Source organism: Drosophila pseudoobscura, chromosome X (assembly GCF_009870125.1).
Source record: "Drosophila pseudoobscura strain MV-25-SWS-2005 chromosome X, UCI_Dpse_MV25, whole genome shotgun sequence".
Classification (NCBI taxonomy): domain Eukaryota; kingdom Metazoa; phylum Arthropoda; class Insecta; order Diptera; family Drosophilidae; genus Drosophila; species Drosophila pseudoobscura.
Window position 1 is genome coordinate 50,246,126 of NC_046683.1, and position 20,796 is coordinate 50,266,921.

Below are 20,796 nucleotides of genomic sequence, written 5' to 3' on the forward strand. Positions count from 1 at the left end.
CGAATTTGCAAGCACCTTTTGAATGTCGGACGTCTTTTTTGGATATACTTCGAATGGTTTATCTCCTTGCTAAACGATGTGAATCTTGGAGGACGTACCGACGAATTGCTGTCCAGGCTACGCGAAAGTCGAATATGGTTCAAATGGTTCCCGACGTAGCTAACGGAACTTTGAATTCCTATTGCAAAAAAAATAATATTTTTACATTGTATTTTCAGTGTATACTTTTATATATTCTTGGAATTTCACGTGTATAAAAAAAATATTGCATTTTCAGTGTTTTCTTTCTCATATATTTTTCTTTTTTAAAAAGTTACTAAAGTACAAAAAATTTTCTGCTAAAAAATATTGTTACAATTTTGTATTTAAATTAAAAAAATTTCTACGAAAAAAAAAATAGATGTAGACGCGTATGTATGTACATGAAATGTGGAAGACAACAATTGACGGATTGGACCCAAAGTACATGCACAGATAAGTACAGTAGACACTCACTATATGACTATGGACGTAAGATACTTGGATAAACTTGTATTACCAGCTAGGAACACACAGGACGATACGATGGGGAGACACTTATTACTGAATCTAGAGGGATTCGGGATTTGGATTTGGATTGAACGGGATGGATGGATGGGGGAAATGGGGCGTTGAGACTTTGGGAAATTCGATTTAATTCTACTGTGGGTTTGGGGTTGCACCTTCTCCGCAGATTGTATTCGGAAAGCGCTTACCACGCCCACTTGGGGGACACCTTGTCGAAGTTCCACTCATCGGGATGGCCCTCGTGGCCACCGTCCTCGAGGGGATTCATGTCGGACCACTTGAAGGGTCCACTGCCGATCCGTCGCATGGCGATGGCTCGCATATCATTCCGCACCGGACGCCGTTCCGTGATGAGCTCCATTTCGGCCAGGCTGGCCGCATCATCGATGGTCACACTCAGACGCTCATCGCCAATGGAGGAGGGCACACCCTGACCACCTTGATCCTGCGGCTCCTCCTGGTTGTCCTCCTCGAGGGCCCTCGGCTGGACATGCTGCAGTCGCAGAAAAATGGGACCGGCAAAGGCATGGTAGTCGCTCATGCCCAGCCGCGCATTGTAGGAGAAGAGCTTGAGGTCGATGTTGCCATAGGCAATCGACTCCTCGCCGCCAAGGAGATCGCCACGAAAGCCGTGGGTGCGCAGGTACTTGTCCACCGACTCCAGGTTCGTCAGCTCCGCCTCATCGGCGGCAGACAGCTGCTGGTCGTCACTGTAGTTGACGCCGCTGGCCTCCAGGGTCTCCTTGAGGTAGGGCACCCCATTGGCCAGCCACGAGGAGTTGCCAGCCACAAGGAAGCTCTGGGTGACATCCCGACTGGGCATGCGACCCGGCAGCTGCTCGGCAATCCAGACCATGTCCTTCAGCTGATCGTGACGCGACTGAATCGCCGCCTTGTCCTTGTCATTCAGCGGCACAGGGGCGTCATCGTGCTTGTCATCGGTGTCCAAAGCATGGTAGAGATTATCCTGTGCTCCCAGTTTATTCAGGTCCACGGTGATCCATTGCTTGGCGCCGGTTGCGGGATGCCTGGCCATGGCCCTGGCCCAGGTGCGTCTATTCTGGGCAATGCGATTGGCGGCCATGACTCGAGCCACCAACGGCACCACATCCTTGGTGTCCACCGACTTCCAAAGCTGCAGATTCTCGTTCTTGATGCCCACGCCTCCGACTATGGCCTGCACCTGCCGGCCCTTGATCACATAGAAGTCATCGGTGGAGCCGAGTATGCCCGGGTATCCGGTGAAGGTGATGTCCGCTCCGGGCACAGTGTTGCTCCTCTGATTGGGCGAGAAGTGGTAGTGGAACTTGTAGCGCTTCTGTATCCTCAGCATTGAGGAGTAGCTGCCCGCGGTGCTGTGGCCAAAGAGCAGCTGCAGCGTCTGCGGGGACTGTTCCTGCTGGATGATCCGCGTCAGCATCGATGCGCTGGGCAGAAAGAAGTTCTTGGGCTGATCACTGGCCTCCTCCTCCTGCACCGTGTTGTTGGGCAGCACATAGTTCTCGTAGTAGATCTTCAGGTCCTGTATGTCGGCGGCGGCATTCATCAGCAGGAAATCGGACAAAGGTATCTCCTCCTCCAGGTCCGAGCGGGCACGCGTGGCGCCTCGAATGTAGCCCGTCTCCAGGCCCTCCAGCTGATTGAAGAACAGATGCAACTGATGCCAGTAGTGATCGTGATCGGCCCTGATGGCCGCCTGCTTCTTCAGATGCTCAAAGTTGGTCGTGAGCAGATCCCTTAGCCACTCGCAGAACTTCTGGGTGCTCTCATCTCGGTCACAGGATGAGGAAATTGTACTAAAGAAAGGGAATCTATTACAATCCATTGATCTTGCTTGATCCAATTGAATGGTCTTACTTGGCCCACTGATTGTAGATGTTCTTCCAGGTGAGGGAACCCTCCAATATACCCGCCGCATAGGCCTGCACCCAATCCGGATACGATCGCTGTGTCTCCACCTCAATTTGTGCCCAACTAAAGGAGGATATCCATGAGTATTTATCAATTGAATAATGTACTCTAGTCGTAGATCATACCCATTCTCGTAGACCGAGTCCTTGTAGCATATCCTGGCCACACCCTTGGGTATGTTGACCAGATCGTTCTGCTGCTTCCAGTTCTCGATTTGGAAGCCCACCTGCTTGGTCCAGAACGCAGTCGCACAGTAGGTTCCGTCATACTCCGGTCGATCCATGTAGCCGATGAAGAAGGCACCGATTACCAGTAATCCAGCTCCGATGAGTATGTAGGTCCCTATCCGTGTTTTCTGCCATGATGCACCTACAACTTTAAGCATTGTTCCGGCCGTCGTGAGGCTGATTTGAATCCAAAGAAAAGGCTATATACAGATCACGGGCTGAATCGCTTCGGTTGGGGATCGGATCAGCGTATCAGCGTATCAGTGTTCCTTGCTATAATTGAGATCGGCCCGTGCAGCGTACGAGTGGCCAAAGCGTTGACGGATCAGCTGGCCAGTGTGATGGGGGATGCAGGAGCTGGAGCTGGAGCAGGAGTAGGAGCAGGAGCAGGTGCTGTTGATGGTGGCCACGCTGTAAAGCGATGCGGCCGAGTGGTTCATTGGTGTTGCAGAGAGATTCCAAATATGTTCAATTGGGTCTATTGTTGGATGTCCTATGGATGGATTTGGATATGGATATGGATGTTTTGATGTTCTCTTGGGCTATGTCTTTTGAGGTTCAAGTTGTATCCCTGTAACAAAACAGATCAGTTTTCGATTAGAACACGCAAAAATCATATTTATTTAAATTCGGGAAATTCCGCCCATTCAGCTGTCCATTTATTCTAAATATTTATTCAGCGCCCAATATCTCTCGCCCCATTTTGCATAATAAACAATTTTGGAAGATTTTCGATGATCTGCTCATCCAGAATTATTACCCACTCGTACTCGTATAAGAGATTCCCTTTACGTTACCCTTGAACCAGTTTAAACATGTATTGTATTCATCTTTATCCACTTTCTTCTACTTCTACTCAAAGATGATCTGATCCCATCTATGTTTATTTCACACTTTCCCTCTGGTTTTTTTGCAAATGAAATTCCATTCCATGGGTAAACAAATTTAAAGCATTTGTAAAACTAATAAATTAATTTTATGGCCGGAATGGTACTTGCTTTATGGCAAAAGAACAGCAGCTACTGCTGGACTGGGTCTAAATTGGTTAAGAGAGTGTTGCTCGAAGATAAGCAGAACATCTGCGGCTCCCCCACAACCCCTATCATAAAAGTATCCACAAGATCGTGCCACACACAGAGAAAAGTGTTTAAAGCAAGTTTATTTAGCCTATCTGGTAGTAGGGGTTGTGTCTTTGTCCCACGGGCAAGTTAATAAACAACATTCTAATTGCAAAACGGCAAAAGGCAATTGGCAAATTACTTTGGCCATCTTTAAATAATGGACTCGAAATTCTATTAGCATTCACAGCCAAAGCCCAATCCGCAAAGTATAATCTCATTGTGGGGGGAAAATTCCAAAAAAAAATTTGATTCGAAACTAAAAGCAATATCAAAACCAAAACAAAAGCAAAAACCAAAATCAAAACAATATCATTCGTCTGGCACGTGTAGCAGGCGCATTCCTTGTGCAAATTTTCTTCAAGAAAATCTAATAGTATTATAGCATCAGTCAGTCATCGGGTAAATACAATTAAACATTTATATTGATGGCTATTACGAGTACTATATCGCATAATACGTTTCTGCTTTCTGGTATCTGGTTTTTTGATTTTTGATTTTTCCTTTTTGCTTTTTGCACACAACGGAAATGACCGAAGGCGCAAATATTTACGAAATCGAATGGAATGGTTTCTACCCCAAATAAATGGATATCCATCCACATACTAGATGTAATTGTTTAGACCGAATGTAAATCATATAGTCCGCATGCAAACATGTAAACAGAGGGCATCGAGTGATCTTGTGGTGGCTTTCTTACCTTTTTATATCCCGGGTCCAGGAAGCTGCAATGTCACAAGTCAACCCATTTGAAGAACTGCAATGGAAGGAAAAACGGGAGAGATTAAGATTAGTCTGGGCGTCTGGTATATTAAACAAAGGCGCCTTTAATGGCTCAGCAGTTGGCGATCTTTGGGTTCTTTGTTTATTTATCCAATTGGTCGCGTGATTTGTCTCATGTCCGCCGATAGGACCCACAAAGGAGGCTCCCCGTAGTCCCAGAGTCGCAAAGTCCCACAGTCCCACAGTCTCTGTTTGCTTTTGGGTCAGAGCTGGACACGAGCACGCGTTGTGCCCTGAATTTTGTTTGTGTCATAAAATGTTGATCGCGGCAGTCATTTGATATGATATATGACCACCATGCTAATTGATTGGTGGTCTCTCCCTCTCTGTGGGAGTCATCGTAGCCAATGAAGGCATTATGGATATTGAGTCGTAAACCCCAAATGAATGACAGGGTGGGGTGGCGTAGAAAGTTCCAATGGGAGGTTCCAAATCAATCATTTTTCTGTACTCTGGACTAGAATAAGTCGTAGTTTAATAACTTGGCAACAGCAACTAAACCCTTCCACTGGTTTTTGGTTATTCAAACTGATTCTCGTTCCATCACCTGACTTTGAATGAAGTAATCCCTAGATCTATGTGTCTCTCTCCCAGTGAGTCATTTTCCTGGAAGACATTGGGGTGGCGCAGAGAGAGATAGAGAGGAATGTAAACAATTTCATTGCAATTTAAAGGAAAAGGTGAAGGAGAGGAAGAGGAAGAGGGAGAAGGAAAAGCGAAACAGAAACAAAAATTAATGTTCCATTACCATTTCCATTACCATTTCAGTCTTCAGTCTGTGAAAATAAACAGCAATCAAGTTTGAAGTGAAAATGGCAGCAGCCCCAAGACGGACGGACATCAATCGCCCGAATATCAATGGAACAAGTTTATATTTATTGAAAAAACAATAATATTAAAGGTATAATCCAGAGCAGACTTAATTGTCTTGCCCTCTGAGAAGGCCAGGGGCTGTCAATACGGATGGATATCATGCAGATACCAGAAGGTATGGCACCCAGAGATCTGCTCTATCCGCACGTTGGGTGCAGGGTACACTCCGTCACGGGACTGACGTCAGAAATTAGCAGTATACCGCTATATCGCTCTAGAAAGCCTCTAAAAAAAACACAAAGCTGTCTAAAATAGCAATGGTAGCGTAAAAATACAAGCGATAGAGCATCCCACTGACGTCTTTTGCGGCTCACTTAACTTGCTTAAGCCCCGATTAACATCATTATCGCTGTTTAAACACAGTTGTCTTTTTTTTTTTGTTTCAGTCTATACCTCAGAGTACGCTAGAGGTACTTCAGTTCTGTATTCCAGCCTTAGCTGCAGAACCACTGAGCTACTGAACTAGATGGTGTTCAATCAAACTATAGTCTAGAGCAAATAGTTTACCCTGTCTATCGTTTACCGACTGCCACTGAAACTGTCACTAAGGGGGACTAAATATTGATAAGATTAGGCCGGGTATGTCCCATACATACTTATTTATGAGTGGAAATATTTATGTAGATATCTGCATGTCTAGCTTTTGGCATATTAAGAACGCCAGTTCAATCAATCGGTAGTCTGGGAAGAGTCAGTGGAGCGCCGCAGATAAGATAATTCCCACAATTTGTAAGGGGAATTTATGCCTAGAGTAGGTACATATATGTATATAATAAATTCAAACGAGTGTTGTCTCTCTTCATCATAATTGTTGGGATCTTGTGATTGCTGGGGCCATAAATTAAATCCCACATCTCTTTTCCAAAATTTATAAACTAAATAAACAACAGAAATAGGTGCTTTTCATTTTCTTTATATTAAGTCTGCAGTAAAAAGCAAAATCATACTATTTCCTAGAACTTCCAGCGCAGCGCCACATGTGGCATGCGGTAATACGGTACGTGTCTTCACGTGCCACGTGAGTGATACAGGAAATACACAAATCTACCCTCTACCGTGAGGGTCTCCAATCGTGGGAATGTCTCAATGAATAACCAAAATAAAAAAATGAAACGTCGACTATGCATAAATAAATGGGCAGTGGCCAGGTTTTAGAGCTTTTGAATGGCCCAATCAATTTGGCTAACAGAAAAAACTGCTTACTCGGCTGCTGCCACGCGTCGCCACAGATATGATAAGCCCCTCCATTCCGAGTAAACGGATGCCTCACAAAGCACCAAAGTCCAGAGTCAGCTATGCAAATTCCCCTCCCCCGCGCTATGGTTCTGTAATATCAGACGCCAGCAGATCAGCAGCACATGGGGAGATACTGTATCTTTTGTGGATATGGCACAAATTTTCAGAGCTAACAGAATCCGCAATCAGACGGAGAGACAAGTGTTTAGAGTATGGATGGATGGCCAGACGAAACATTGACTTAAAGCGTCGCGACGTCTGGAACGTAGACTCGACTCCCCTACCCTCGAATCGGAATCATATTCACATTCTGATTCGTATCAAACACGTGGACACTGGGACACTGGGACACCGGGACACTGGGACCGTGGTCTTCGATTCAAGCCAATTCCAGACAAGCAAACGTGATTGACAGCTTAACAGCAGCTCTGGAAGGCCTGGAACCTGAAGCGTAATAATACAAATATATGTATATTCCGTTCGGAGCACATTCCCTAATCGAATGCTAACGATTCAATGAATGATCAGACATTTAATTTAATCAGAATCTGGCCACTACCTACATGCACATACATATGCATGGATGATGATTATCTATCGGGTGGAATTAGCGGGAAACTCTTAATTAATACAATATTGTATTTGCAAATTATCAGAGAATCAGCAAAGGAATAGACTATTTCCCCTGGGAAAAGTTTTGCAATCGAAGTGATATAATCCATTGTGAAGACCTTTAGGGAGATTTGATTTTTATTTAAGTGTGTTTTTTTCTTTCATTTCGTATTCCATTTGTTTGTTTCTGCATTTAAGTTTGTAAACATTGCAGAGAATCGCTTTTGTTTTCTGGTTTTTTTTTTAGCCTTTTTAAGCCATTTTTATAGTTATTTATTAGGAGCTTTTCGAATCGTTTCTTTGTTCTTTTTTGCCTTGCCACACTCCGATATTACACTGTTTCTTTTGGCCTTTACTTTACACTGTTTTGTAATTTCCTCTCTTTCGTTTGTCAGGTAATTATATTATAATTCTTAAGAACACACGCTCACTAATCGGCTTTGATGCGACCGAAACCAGTTATGGAAGCACCCCCCAACAGAATGACAGGTTCGTTTACCTCTTTATTAGAAATGGGGGGTTCCGGCACCAGAAACCTCTTAAGTTTTGATCCCACACTCACCAAAAAAAAATAAATCTATTTGGCGTTCCAATTAACTGCAATTATCTGGAAATTCGTCAAGTGCGCGCGACTTTAAGACTTGATGGGGAAATTCTTCGATTCGTTCAAGTGCCGTTAAACCGGAAAAATCTGCACCGAATATACGTTTAAATGGAATCCTCGTTTTGCGTCAAAGGTGATCTTTCTTTCGCTCTCTGAATATGGATCTGATCTCGTACCGATCCGTATGCCTTGACGTTCCCACCGAAAATGTCGAACGGGGGCGCTTTTTCGGGCTTTTCTTCGGCTCTTTCGGGTTTCGGGTTTTTCTTGCCACGAAGCACCCACCGAATGGCAAATGCGAATGCGAAAACGAATGCGAGGGGAAAATCGTGCCGTCTTCGTGCAGTTTTTTGCGTTGTTTCAGCGATCAAAAGTTCTATTGAACTTGGCCGCCACCAACCACCACCACCGCCACACCAGAGAGAGAGAGAGAGAGAGGGAACCAAGGGAGAGATATGTACGTAGACATGGTTCGTAGACAGGTGCTTGAAAGAAGAGATAACTCTAGCAAAGAAGTGCCCGTTTGGGGGTCATGAACGAGATGCACTTTGCACTTGTTGTTGACCGACTTCTGGGGCCTGTTTCCGCTTGGCTGCAGTTTTCGAATTTTACAATTTTACAATTAGAATTGACATTTAATTGAGCGGCCCCTGCATCATTTTCATCAGCGCGCAATTGTCGAGGAGTGCAACTTGAGTTTTCCCATGAAAATGTATGCCTGCCTGCCTGCCTCGCTTTTCACTTTCTTTGCCTCTCATAAATTGATAAGAGTATGTGTCTGTCTGTCTCTGTCTCTGCCTCTGTCTGTGTTGTGGGGTCAATCAAATTCTTGGACTGCTCTCAATTGAAATGAATTGAAATTGAAATGGCGACAAGTTCTGTGTACCAGACATTTACATAAGTCCCAGGCACAGTGGGAATGAGAATGGGAATGGGAATGGGAATGGGAAAAACCTTGATTAATCTGCTACATTTATATGTATTTGCAATATACATATAATTCTCTCGTTGTTTCTAGCCTTACCTAAGCAGCAATTGATTGACAATTGTCGGTCAATATCAAAGCACAAACACACACACAAACAAAGACACACACAGTGCAGATCCACATAGAGGGAAAGATATGTAGGAGCTAAGCGATCTACAGTCTTGGTTCTCCTTCTATTTATACTTTTTCTCTTTCCTGTTCTGCAGCACGAAACATTCCTGTTCCACAGATATCCCACAGTCCCGGCGACCAGGCCTAAGCCAGGAAGGACAAGAACCTCAAGGATTTTGACCTCATTTGTCTGTCGCACAATGGGGCTGCCTGCCGGGGCACTTCTTGGAAAGACCTGCCTCTCAGCAACTCTGGATGTGTGCCTCATGTTGTTGCTTTAATAGTTTTTATTGCTTTTTATTTGTTTTGGTCCCCAGACGCCGAGGGTTCTAGGGGAGAAGGGGACAAGGGAGAAGCCTGAGAAGCGACACTGCCGCGAATGCCCAGTCTCCAGTCTCCAGTCTACAGTCTACAGAATTTCAACTTCAACTCGAACATCGTGTTGCTAGGCAGAGAGACGTTTCTTTAGCTCCCCTTTCAACCGATTTTGGAGGTAATTTGAGAAGTTTTTTGTCTTGGCTTCGTTTGGGTTTTTTTTGTTTATTATTTTTTTTGGTTTTTGGAGTTTTGTATTCTAGGACATTGGCTTTTGAGGTTGAACTCTTACTTTTATTGGCTGAAATAAAAAAACACTTGATCGTCGGTCTGCAAGGTTTTCATTTTGGGTTGGATTGGGTTGGGAACTCTCTTGAATCTTTGCTTAGTGCACAATCTGTGTGAACCGCTGCGAGGTAAGACCTGAACTAAACTGTCACAAATTTTGATATTGTTTGACTGGACTTGACTGGTAGTATCATGTGCAAAACCATATGTTATCTAGCTTCAGATAAGGGATCTTTCAGCGGAAAAGACACTTAAACCCCGACAGAAAGACAGACAGAGAATCTACGTAAATACATCAAGTACAGAGTATTTTTGGATGCCCTGCGTCTTGGCCATTTATATGGCATGTTTATTTGGCAAACTTCACCGAGAGAGCAGATCAAGCGGGAGATGTGTCTGTATGCTGTTTGTCCGGGGTCTTCACCCATGTCAACGATCTGCCCAACACCCATGTGATCTTGTCCTGTTCCGCATGTCGCACGTCGGACTCGTATCTTGGAAAATGTTATTCAACAAATGACTCACATCGGAGGGCAGGTACAAGGTCTAGTCGGTATCGGACATTTTATAATCAATGGAATGGAATGGTGATGGAAATGGGAATGGGAATGGGTATGCGAATGGCAACATGTACTAAAAATAGACAATGGCCATTTGGGATTTACCCCGTGAACCACAGATAAGAGTACCAAGAATCCATCCTCGGAAGCGTGGTGGTTAAAAAGAGAGAGAGAGAGAGAGAGAGAGAGTCACCCCTATATAGTACTGTGTCGTCTCATCTGCCGATCGTCTCCTCTCTCATCAGATGTTGACCCTATTTCGGTTTTTTCTTCTTCTTATTTTTTGCCAGTAAACAGATATTGCGCGTCGCCTTTCCTGATTGTCTGAATGTTAATATTACGAGGTCAATAATCAATTACTTTGAGCCTTACAAATGGCACTGTTAACACTAACACTTAACACTCGATGGCAACAGTATTTTCTGGGTATATCTGTGCATATATACATATATTCGATATCGAGATCGAGGACAACTTACCGGAAAATTGAAATGGCTCGTGACTCAGGCAAATTTTGCGCTAGCACTTAAGTGAAATTCGCTTTGGCTGCTGCTGGGAAATGTGTGGTATGGAGGAGGAGAATTCTTTGGATATTTGCTATAGTCGGCCACTTTGTACGATATTTGGGTATTTAACACGAAAAACTGCTATATTGTCACACAACGCTCTCGTGTTAATCAAGCGTGAAGGGCTACATTGGAAAAGCACTGGTGGGAGATATAACTTTTTCCCGATTTCTCTCGCTTTTTTTGCCGTCGGACGATCCGCACTCGTTTGGTTTATAACAAATCCACGTTGATTTTGCTTGAAATTATAGTTTTATTTCATTGAATTTGCTGGGATTGTTGTTGCTATGCGGCTTTGTTTTAAATTAATTATATATAGTGTGTATAAGTAGCGGGTAGGGGAGAGTTTTGTAGAACGCGAGAACGTGGCGCTTTTTTAGTTACACTCCGAAAGCGGGCTGCTACTCTTTTTTGTACGTATTTTTAGCCGTCGGCAGTTGTACAATTGTACAGTAACAATAAAGACTCGTACACGCTGAACACGATAAAACACACAAATTACAAAAATGTACGAAATAAAAGCACCTATGTATTTTTCCTTCCGATTGCGGCGATGAGTAAAAGAGAAATAAACGCACGCCGAACAATCGGCCCCGAACGATCATCGTGGATTGTTTCCGACTCAAAGAGAAGTAAGAAAAGAGAGAACTTGATTGCTTGCTTGATTTTGTGCGGCGTGAGAGTTTGAGTGGTATGCCAGCAGAATGTGCGAGACTACACTACTTAACGAGATTGGGATTCTTTCTATGAATATGTGAGGGGGAGAAGCCGGCTCGATGCAGTTCTCTATTTCACACTCAACTACACTGTGAAGAGGGATGGGTTAGTCAGTTGGGACACGCTTGGACCTGTCGCGCCGGCCGGTTTCGGTCCGTTGTGGTTGAGGTACCGCTTTGGTCTCCCTTGGGAGACGCGATATCAACAGTTGTCCGATCCGGATGCTCTTATTACGTTTTCTATCTTTTTGGTGACCTTTCTCTACCATACATACACATGTGAGATGTGAAGAGGCCAAGTATTTAATTATTTACATTTTATACAATTACCCACTCTACTCCGCTCTTGTAGCACAGTGTATGACTCTCAAACGTTTCACTCAATGGCTCAATAAATCTCTCCAACTTTATCTTACGATGCTCTCTTCTGAACGCTCTTCATCTTTGCACTCTCTCGCTCTCTCTCTCTATCCCTTTCGATCGTAGCGAATTGATTTGTTCATGCATATGTAAATTAAACAGTTATTCGTGACGTCAGAGAGAGAGAGAGAGAATATTCCGCTAGCAACGACTCGAATCTGAAACTCCGAACGTGTAGTCACGCCCCCCAAAACCTCCCATCAGACGAATCACAATCGGAAAGAGCAAACAAAACGTGCCGCGATAAGAGATAACAGTCATGGTGTGGGGGGGCGGAGGGGGGGGGGGGAATTGTCAAGTTATTAGGTGGTCTAAAACGCGAAAATCCCACTCAAAGTCGCAAGCAAATACACCGTAACGGAAACGTACAGTACAGTAATACAGCCATACCCACTCTTATCTCTGCATGTTTGTTGAGCCGCTACCTGTGCATGCACACATGGTTTATTTTTACAAAGGTAAGGCATTAATTACCAGGAAACAGCTCTCTTACAATAGTAAGTTACTTATTTCGGTTCGATTGCGTTTGTGCCTCAATTTTTAATGCACATAATGCCGCCTTGCCCCGAGCAAACTCCGTACCGATGTACCACCTGAGCGGAAGAAATTACAGCCAAACAAATGGCTGACCTGACAACAGCACAACAGAAAGAAAGGTTTTTTTTAAGCTATTAAATTATTATTTATCACTCGAGTAAAAAGGAATTCCCTTAAGTGAATATGCTAATGCGCAAATTCCTTGGTTATTTTAATTTCTTAACGATCGACAGAACGAACCCAGTTTCCACAATCGTTCAAAATACCAATGTTCTGTTAATTGTGTCGCATTCTTAGGGCCTTGGCTTGTGTAGGAGTTCTGAAATGCAGACGTCAGCTGGTTCCATAGTGTAGCGGTTATCACGTCTGCTTTACACGCAGAAGGTCTCCGGTTCGATCCCGGATGGAACCAGAAGGAAATTAACTTTTTCCACAATTATTTTAAATTATTATTATTTTAAATTAAGATTAATTTATATTCATTTTATTTAATTAATTTGTATACAGAATGCACAGATTTTTTAAAAAGCTAAAGCAACATGGGCCGGAATAAACCACCCATATTATAGAAAGTACATATTGGGGACTAACAAAACTAAAACTAAACAATTAAATTAAAAAGAAACCACCTGGTTCCATCCGGGATCGAACCGGAGACCTTCTGCGTGTAAAGCAGACGTGATAACCGCTACACTATGGAACCAGCTGTACGCTGTTGGCCAAATTTCAGTTTTGTGTAGCAACAGCGGCGAACGAATTCGTTGCATGTTTTGCTGCTGAGAAAAAAGGAAATTATTTTCTAATATCCCATTGTTGGTGTCACTGAAATGCTGTTGCAAACATTAGAAGACTTGTTAACAGCGAACAGGATTTTATATTTTACATGTCCAAAACGTGTATTGAAATGTAGCATAGGCTGATCAAAATCGAGGAGCTCTACAGGAATCGCATGTATGGGAGAACAGGCCATTGACGTTGTACAGATTGGCTTGCCTTTCACATCTGAAATCGATTGAGCAAGCAAAAATATTCTAACAGCAGACTGCTGATTCTCCTACGTGCTCAATATCTTTTTGCCGCAGGACCAGTTGAACAGCTCCATCAATGCACGTCAGGGCAAGTAAGAGCCAGCGGTTCCACATCCGAAAAGAGTTCTAACTTTCTTTAAAATATTTTGAGTATAATATTGCTATTTATTTAAAAGCCAAAAGCACATCAATAATATCTTTCTTATGCATGATTTGTGCCTAGGTGTAAAATCTTGTTCCTGCTTAGTCGTATCATAAAATAAATTATAAATTAATGTTAATTGTAGACATATTGCACCGTTGTTCAACCTAAAAGTATGGCCTAAAAAATAATTCAACAAAAACTAAAGACTATAAACGGAAATTCTCTGAGCAAATGAACTTCAAGCCGTAGAAAAGTAAGAGCAGCAACAAAAGAAACCAAAACTGGGCACGTAGCCCGGCTAAAACCTGGACTTGGACTAGCAATGGACCATTGGGAGTGGGAGCGAGATTGAGACTGGAACCGGAACTGGTGTGGCTTCAGTATCGTCGAGCTGTCGTGGGGCGGGGCACACCCGAGGTGCGCGGCCGGGCCGACTTGGATTGGCGCATGGGATTGGAGACGCCGTCTGTGTTGTAGCTGAGATAGACGTGTGAGAGATCGACAAACTCTGGCTCCTTGCCGCTGGACTTGTGGGCCGAGATATGCTTGCGCATGTTGTTGCCCGTGTAGGCGACGCACTTGAGCTGCCACTCGCCAATGTCCTCGTTCCAGTGCGTGTACTGGTTGATCATTGACTGGTACTCCTTGGGCACGTACGAGTTGAGGACCAGCTCGCAGAGGGCCAGCTCCCGGGACAGGCTGCGGATGTTCTCGTAGATGCCCTCCTTCTCGCGCTGGTGCTCCTGCTGCTGGTCGGCCAGCTCCGACTTGACGCCCATCAGCATCTGCATCACACGGTGGATCTTCTTGGTTATCCCTGTGCTGGCATCCTGAAGCGTGGAGTAGCGCTCCTCGATGTCGATGCGTTCGGTGGCCTTTTTCTGCAGCGTTTCCCGCAGCTGTTCCTCGGTCTTTTCGCGCTCGTCCAGCTCGGCAATGGATTGCTCCAGCAGCTTCTCCTGCGTCTGGGCCTTCTCCAGGAGATTCTCGCCACCCATCAGGATCTTTCCCTCAAGGGACACCAGTTTGTTGCGCAGCTGCTCCTGCTCGCTCTTGGCATGCTCGATCTCGCGCAGATGTTCGTCCTTTCGCTGGGCCAGCTCCTCTTTCTCCTCGTCGGTCTTCTCGCGTTTCTTTTTCGGCTTCTTCTCGGCCACCTGTACAGTAGAGGACTCCATTTCGATCTCCAGCGGAGCCTCGAGCTCGTCGTCGGCGGTGTCCTCCTCCTCCTCAGAGCTCGGCGGTTCCTCCTCGAGGGTGCCCTCCTCCAGCTGCTTGCGCAGGCGGGCAATCTCCTCCTGGAAGTGGCGCAGCAGGGCGTCCTTTGGCTCCTCATTTATATGCATACGATTCTGAATGTTCTTGGCACGGCTCGCATAGCGCAGCGTGGAAATAGTCTCCATATAGTTGCTGTCCGCTGGACTAATGGTGGCACACATCACGGTCTTGGAGTTGCCTCCCAGGGAGTCCTGCAGCAGTCGCGTCAGCTTTGAGTTCCTGTATGGAATGTGCGTGCTCTTGCCATCCACCAAAGCGCTGATGACGTTGCCCAGCACCGAAAGTGAAAGATTGATCTTGGTGGCCTCCTTCAAGCGCTGCCCACTGGCCTGAGTCTTCGACTGCCTCTCCGATCCGGCCAGATCCACCAATTGGAGTTTGCCCATGCGCACATGCTGGACACCGCCTTCGCCCAACTCGCTCCGCTCCACTGTGATGGAGAAGATAGCATGGGACCGAGAGGACTCTTGGTTCATTTTGGTGGCTCCCACGGCACGATTCTTATTGCCCAATCGCATGATATTCTCCAGATCGTCCGCATTGTGCACCACATAGCCGCTGAGATCCTTGACAAAGACCCCGATGTCGGGCCGCTCTTTCACCTCGAGACTCTTGCTCACATCCTTGCCGAGAAGATCCCGGACCTCTTCGTTGTAGATTTCCATGTAGCTAACGCGCACCAGGAACTTTTGATTCTCTCGGGCCTTGGCTATGTGTCCAAAGATGTGGGCAAAAGCATTGGGTATAATTCCCTTTGTTTGGGGCGAGTCTGGATTCCCCGACATTGTGTACGTCTTGCCGGTGCCCGTCTGGCCATAGGCCAGGATCGTGCCATTGTATCCCTCCAGCACCTTGTCCACAATGGGCCGCGCCGTGTCCACATAGAGGTCCAGCTGATTGGAGCTGCCATCGAAGACGTTGTCGAAGTAGTACGTCTTGGGCGGCTCATTGGCTGTCGCGTTGGGCTTCATTACGGTGATGGCCCGGTTGATCTTATCCACGGATATCGCACTCAGGGCTCCAGCAGTCAGCTCATTCTTATCCATGGGCCTCGTCCGCACCACCACACGGACATTTTCGATTTCGTCATCGAGCTGTTGCTGCGGCGGTGCCGTTGTTGCTGCCGTTTCCTCCTGTGGCATGGTGTATGACTTTCTCTTGATTTTTTCCCAATATCTGTCGGCAGTGAGCAACCTTTTCTGCTAACCGCAATTACTGGGAATCGATTAGAATGGATTTTCTTAGCATTTGTTTATGCCCACCGTTGCTATTGACCGCAGATTTATCTTAGCCCGCATAAGCCCCCTCTATTTAAACGCAGAACACCTTGAATTAAACCGCGGAAAATAAGACTTCTTATAGATCCATCCTATATTTCCTCTTTACTTACAAAAAAAATACTCCGATATCTTTCACCTAAACTGCGCTTAAATTCTATAAGATTCATAATTTTCGTGAAGTGCATTTCAATACCGACTGGTCGACAATGGGTTAATCTATCGCTGTCCATGAAGGGAAATCATGTTCATCGACTTTGATGTTCGGTTTAATTATTTCTTGGTAGCTAGAACCCTCAGCTCTGAATACATAATTTCATCAGATTGATAAACTCATGTTCAACAAGATTGTCTAATTTTCAGGACTCCCTTTCATTGGATTGTTTATAAAATAGGATTTAAACAGAGGTCAACAAAAATGGCCAGTTTTTACATTGTAACTACATGGTTACTACACATTTGGAACCAGTTGACTGGAGAGTCGTTAGAGCTGCGCGCCAAAGTGCGATTTTTTGAAAGGAGTGACGAGGATATGAATGCAAACCAGTGGAATAAATTTAGGAAAGTCTTCATGTGATGCCCGGAAGAACAATTGGAGAGATGAAATGATATATAGTCACCCTGGTTGATACGCTCTTGTTTTTGTTTGCATAACCATTTCTGTTATCGATTGGACATCGTTACTTTTTAACGAAATACTTAATTTGATAAAATACCAAATAAATGGGGAAACTAACGATAGCATGTTTTATTTTGGCTAGCCGTTTTTTAATTTAAAAAAACCCACAATATAACTAAAGTAAATCCCATTGACAAGATAGAAATCAAAGAAATGATTTAGCATTCCATATCTCCGCTTCAAACTTTTAAAAATAACTTCTCCTATAAAATAATGAGTGGAAAGGAATCGCAGGAACGTAAGAAATAAATCGTACAGACGATTGAGGGGAAAGGAAACGTAGGAACGTAAGAAATAAATCCCACAGAAGAGGGGAAAGAAGCGTAGGAACGTAAGAAATAAGTCCTACAAAAGAATGAGGGGAATGGAAGCATAAGAACGTAAGAAATTAATACAAAATGGCTACTTGAAGTTACTCATGACAACAATGATCAAGTGGAAATCTAATTAGAAAAATTATACAATGCAACAGGTTGCAAGAAAAATGTATTAAATTCAAAATTAAAAAACGTTTAGATTTATTAAATTAAATAATCACCGAAAAAAAAAATACCAAAAACCACCGTGGGAATACGATGAATTCCCACGCCAACGCATCCATTCGCGAGCGAGACCCGAGGTCGATCAATAGCGAGTAAACATCTGCGAGAGAGCGACGATAGAAACCAGTGCCAGTGGAATAGATAGATTGGCGCTGCCCTTAGAGTTTCCTTACACGACCAGACGACGCAGAAAATTGTACTCCGGCCACCATGGCAGCGACATTGCGAAGATTCCATGGCCTGCGACTGCTAAAGTCCACGCCAGCGCTGAATCTGCAGCAGGTAATACGCCAAGCGCACAGCCATGGGACCAAATTTTCACGGCCCCCGAGCCAGTGGGGACGACACAGCCCCCAAAAAGTGATGTCAAATGGCAAGATTTCCCCTTAATTTCTAAGCAAACGGTTGAAAGGCAATTGTGGGTACGCAAATCGAACGAAAAAGTGCTTCCCATCTGTGATAAGAAATTGCCTTTGGCCCAAGTGCAGTGAGAGGTCGCCCACAGACCACCCAATTATGTAACTCTGTGCGAAAAATCGTATACCTCTGACTTTTGCCTGGGCGAATGCCTAATCGATTGTTCTCTCCTTGCAGGCCAAGAACCTCTCCTCGGCCAGCAGCTGGGCCAACAGCAACAAGAAGGTAAGTCCCGAGTCACCAATCCGACCCGCAGAGCATTTCATAATAGCCGAACGGACCTAACCTCAAAACGCGTTTACTCTCTCTGCCCCTTGCTTCTGTTTGCGTGTCGCGAACAGCTGATCGGCGCTGTGGGTGCCATTACCGGCGGCGTTGGTGCTCTCTTGTTCGCTTTGGAGCAGTCCGTGGATGCCTCCGACGGCACGGTGCATTCCCCTGCCCAGCCATGGAACCACAAGGGCCTCTTCTCCTCGCTGGACCACCAGAGGTAACAACTTTGCCAGAGTTTACTAGAGATTACATTCTTCTTTCGGGGACTTTCTTTACTAAACATGTGGATTCTCTGTCCCCATTTTCAGTGTGCGTCGCGGCTATGAGGTGTACAAGCAGGTGTGCTCCGCCTGCCATTCGATGCAATATATTGCCTACCGCAATTTGGTTGGCGTCAGCCACACCGAAGCTGAGGCAAAGGCCGAGGCCGAGCAGATCACGGTAAGAAATCGCAGAAAAGAGAGAGAGAGAGAGAGAGAGAGATTTACAATTGGCTACATCCTGTATATTCCTGTGCAGGTCAGGGATGGTCCCGATGATACCGGCAACTTCTACAACCGTCCCGGCAAACTGTCGGACTACTTCCCGTCGCCGTACCCCAACGAGGAGGCGGCGCGTGCTGCTAACAACGGTGCCTATCCACCGGATCTGAGCTACATCGTGTCGGCACGCAAGGGTGGCGAGGACTATATCTTCTCGCTGCTGACCGGCTACCATGATGCACCAGCCGGCATATTGCTGCGCGAGGGCCAGTACTTCAATCCGTACTTCCCAGGCGGCGCCATTTCCATGGCCCAGGTGTTGTACAACGAGGTGAGTGTAGCCGCAGCAGTGGAAAAGGATGGGAGACAGATCTAAATCGAAACCAATTTATATTTTGTTTCGTAGGTCATTGAGTACGAGGATGGCACACCGCCAACACAGAGTCAATTGGCCAAGGATGTGGCCACGTTCCTCAAGTGGACTTCGGAGCCGGAGCACGACGATCGCAAGCAGATGCTGATCAAAGTAATTGCCATTCTCGGCTTCTTGACTGCCATCTCGTATTACATTAAGCGACACAAGTGGTCCTCGCTCAAGTCGCGAAAGATCGTGTTCGTGCCCAAGGAGAAGTAGAAATGTTTGAATTTGATTTGTGGTCTGAAGAATTGCAGTGTTATCTCGGCTTTACCCGACTAATAAAGATAAATCAATTTTAAGCAAAAGAGCACACAAAGAAACCCAACATCAACTCCATCGTCGTCAACCACACTAGCAAATCAGTGTTCTCCCTACCGCCCAAACCGAATCCACAACAACTATTCGATCTGCGTCAATCCAAAAACAAAAGAATAGCTAAAAACAAATTGGGATCGCCAGGATCAGAGAACGGACGGACGGACGGACCGACAAGATTGAATGGGGATTAAAGATTAAAGTTAAAGTAAAACAGCAGCAGGAAACCTAGCAAAATGAATTCACGGATGATAATATTACATTGATTGTGTATAGAAGCTATAATTCAAATAATGTATTTAAACAAAATATAAAATTGACAAATAAACAGAGATAATTATAGAGGGCAGGAGTTTGGGATCATTGGAGAGGAGAGAGAGGAGCTTTGGATCAGTCTTTAAAGGGTTCTGTGAATGCAGACAATTTGGGAACAGATTTCCTTCTCCCGCTGCACTCATGCATAAATCTGCCTAGATTTGCAACTAGTCGGCAGGAATATGATAAGGAAATTGCGAGTTATTGGCGGTTTTGTCGTAGCTGACTGACTGATCGCATTGCTGATCGAACTATCATAAGTAGAAGATGATCCAGCTTACCATTTATTCATGCATTTTTAGCGTTTCCCAATTTTTAGTCAGCCCTTGCCAATTTTATAGACAGGTTTTGCAAACGAAGACCGCATCTTAGTTTTCTGGCTCTGTAAAATGCAGAAATATAACTTTAGTTAACATTCACTCAGCGTATAAAGATCACTAATAATTAATAAGATCCTTGGCTGGATCAGTTGTCATTTGTTGAAGAATCTCGAATAAGAGACTCGCAAAAAATCTCAACGGATCTGTACCAATATTCAGGGGTTTTGGAGCATTCTTTTATTGGATTATTAATTGTTTTGTTTAGAAGCTTAAATTAAAGTATTATATTAATCATCGTTCCGCTCGATTTTCTCATCAGTTTATAGTGTGTGTGTGTGTCTGTTTGTGGTTGTTGTGTCTTTCGATATACTCGTATATATATATATATAAATATATATATATAAAAGATATTAAAATGGTGTTTTCTCTCGACCCCCACCCACTCGAGTGGGTGGCAGACGATACTACTACTTTCAAATTCAAAACTCAAATCAACTCAAAATGATTGATTTTCGAGATCCTCTTTCGGATTGCTCTACAGAAAGTTCTCGTCGATTGGTTGTTGTTTCTTGTTTTATTTAAATTAATATATATATTTTGTTTTATGTATATAATTAATAAATTTTTAGTTTAGGCAAAAAACAATAATTACGCATCTCCTCTCAAAGAACCCGGGCTGCTGCTCATCCATCTCTCGTTTTAGAAATGCATGCGCCTGCCTGCCTGTTTCTCATCTCTTCTCTTTTCTTTTCATTTCTCTGCTTTTCGATTAGTTTACGTTTACGTTTACGCTTACTTTTTTACGGATTTACTTTCCTCTCCTTTTGTATTTATTTTGTTGCAAAACTCTGTGTATGCGCGTGAGTGAAGTAATTAAATAATAAACTGAATTTCGG

The 20,796-nt window shown here is 44.5% G+C and overlaps 3 protein-coding genes and 2 non-coding genes across 6 annotated transcripts; 2 read left to right on the forward strand and 3 right to left on the reverse strand.

Moving 5' to 3' along the window:
* Positions 1 to 309: 309 nt before the first annotated feature.
* lama (lamina ancestor) lies at positions 310 to 11,363 on the reverse strand. Of its 2 annotated transcripts, none has more exons than XM_015187629.2 (5): positions 10,652 to 11,363; positions 4,503 to 4,559; positions 2,583 to 3,255; positions 2,404 to 2,520; positions 310 to 2,342 (listed from the first exon to the last, which is right to left on the reverse strand). In XM_015187629.2, the coding sequence occupies exons 3-5, from the start codon at positions 2,840 to 2,842 to the stop codon at positions 731 to 733; spliced, it is 1,989 nt and encodes a 662-aa protein (XP_015043115.2). In that variant the 5' UTR covers positions 2,843 to 3,255; positions 4,503 to 4,559; positions 10,652 to 11,363; the 3' UTR covers positions 310 to 730. The 2 variants fall into 2 exon arrangements, with proteins under 2 accessions (XP_015043115.2, XP_001353759.3); XM_001353723.4 differs by lacking the exon at positions 10,652 to 11,363 and adding an exon at positions 7,869 to 8,115.
* Positions 11,364 to 12,750: 1,387 nt separating this feature from the next.
* TRNAV-UAC (transfer RNA valine (anticodon UAC)) lies at positions 12,751 to 12,823 on the forward strand. The gene has a single exon. It is a non-coding gene; the product is annotated as a tRNA-Val (tRNA).
* A 218-nt stretch (positions 12,824 to 13,041) lies between these two features.
* Positions 13,042 to 13,114, reverse strand: TRNAV-UAC (transfer RNA valine (anticodon UAC)). Its single transcript has one exon. It is a non-coding gene; the product is annotated as a tRNA-Val (tRNA).
* Positions 13,115 to 13,581: 467 nt separating this feature from the next.
* On the reverse strand, positions 13,582 to 16,183 carry Klp64D (kinesin-like protein 64D). Its single transcript, XM_001353722.4, has one exon. The coding sequence runs from the start codon at positions 16,002 to 16,004 to the stop codon at positions 13,962 to 13,964; it is 2,043 nt and encodes a 680-aa protein (XP_001353758.2). The 5' UTR covers positions 16,005 to 16,183; the 3' UTR covers positions 13,582 to 13,961.
* Positions 16,184 to 17,444: 1,261 nt separating this feature from the next.
* Positions 17,445 to 19,379, forward strand: Cyt-c1 (Cytochrome c1). The gene is made up of 6 exons (XM_001353721.4): positions 17,445 to 17,642; positions 17,955 to 18,002; positions 18,119 to 18,267; positions 18,359 to 18,491; positions 18,570 to 18,863; positions 18,939 to 19,379. The coding sequence occupies exons 1-6, from the start codon at positions 17,571 to 17,573 to the stop codon at positions 19,164 to 19,166; spliced, it is 924 nt and encodes a 307-aa protein (XP_001353757.2). The 5' UTR covers positions 17,445 to 17,570; the 3' UTR covers positions 19,167 to 19,379.
* The last annotated feature ends 1,417 nt before the right edge of the window (positions 19,380 to 20,796 follow it).

Excerpts from the sequence above, each read along its gene's own strand:
- lama (XM_015187629.2), bottom strand. The coding sequence starts at position 2,842 with ATGCTTAAAGTTGTAGGTGCATCATGGCAGAAAACACGGATAGGGACC. Across the intron at positions 2,521-2,582 it reads GACTCGGTCTACGAGAATGG|TTGGGCACAAATTGAGGTGG; the intron begins GTATGATCTACG and ends ATCCTCCTTTAG. Across the intron at positions 2,343-2,403 it reads ATCTACAATCAGTGGGCCAA|TACAATTTCCTCATCCTGTG; the intron begins GTAAGACCATTC and ends CCCTTTCTTTAG.
- Klp64D (XM_001353722.4), bottom strand. The coding sequence starts at position 16,004 with ATGCCACAGGAGGAAACGGCAGCAACAACGGCACCGCCGCAGCAACAG.
- Cyt-c1 (XM_001353721.4), top strand. The coding sequence starts at position 17,571 with ATGGCAGCGACATTGCGAAGATTCCATGGCCTGCGACTGCTAAAGTCC. Across the intron at positions 17,643-17,954 it reads CAGCGCTGAATCTGCAGCAG|GCCAAGAACCTCTCCTCGGC; the intron begins GTAATACGCCAA and ends CTCTCCTTGCAG. Across the intron at positions 18,492-18,569 it reads CCGAGGCCGAGCAGATCACG|GTCAGGGATGGTCCCGATGA; the intron begins GTAAGAAATCGC and ends ATTCCTGTGCAG.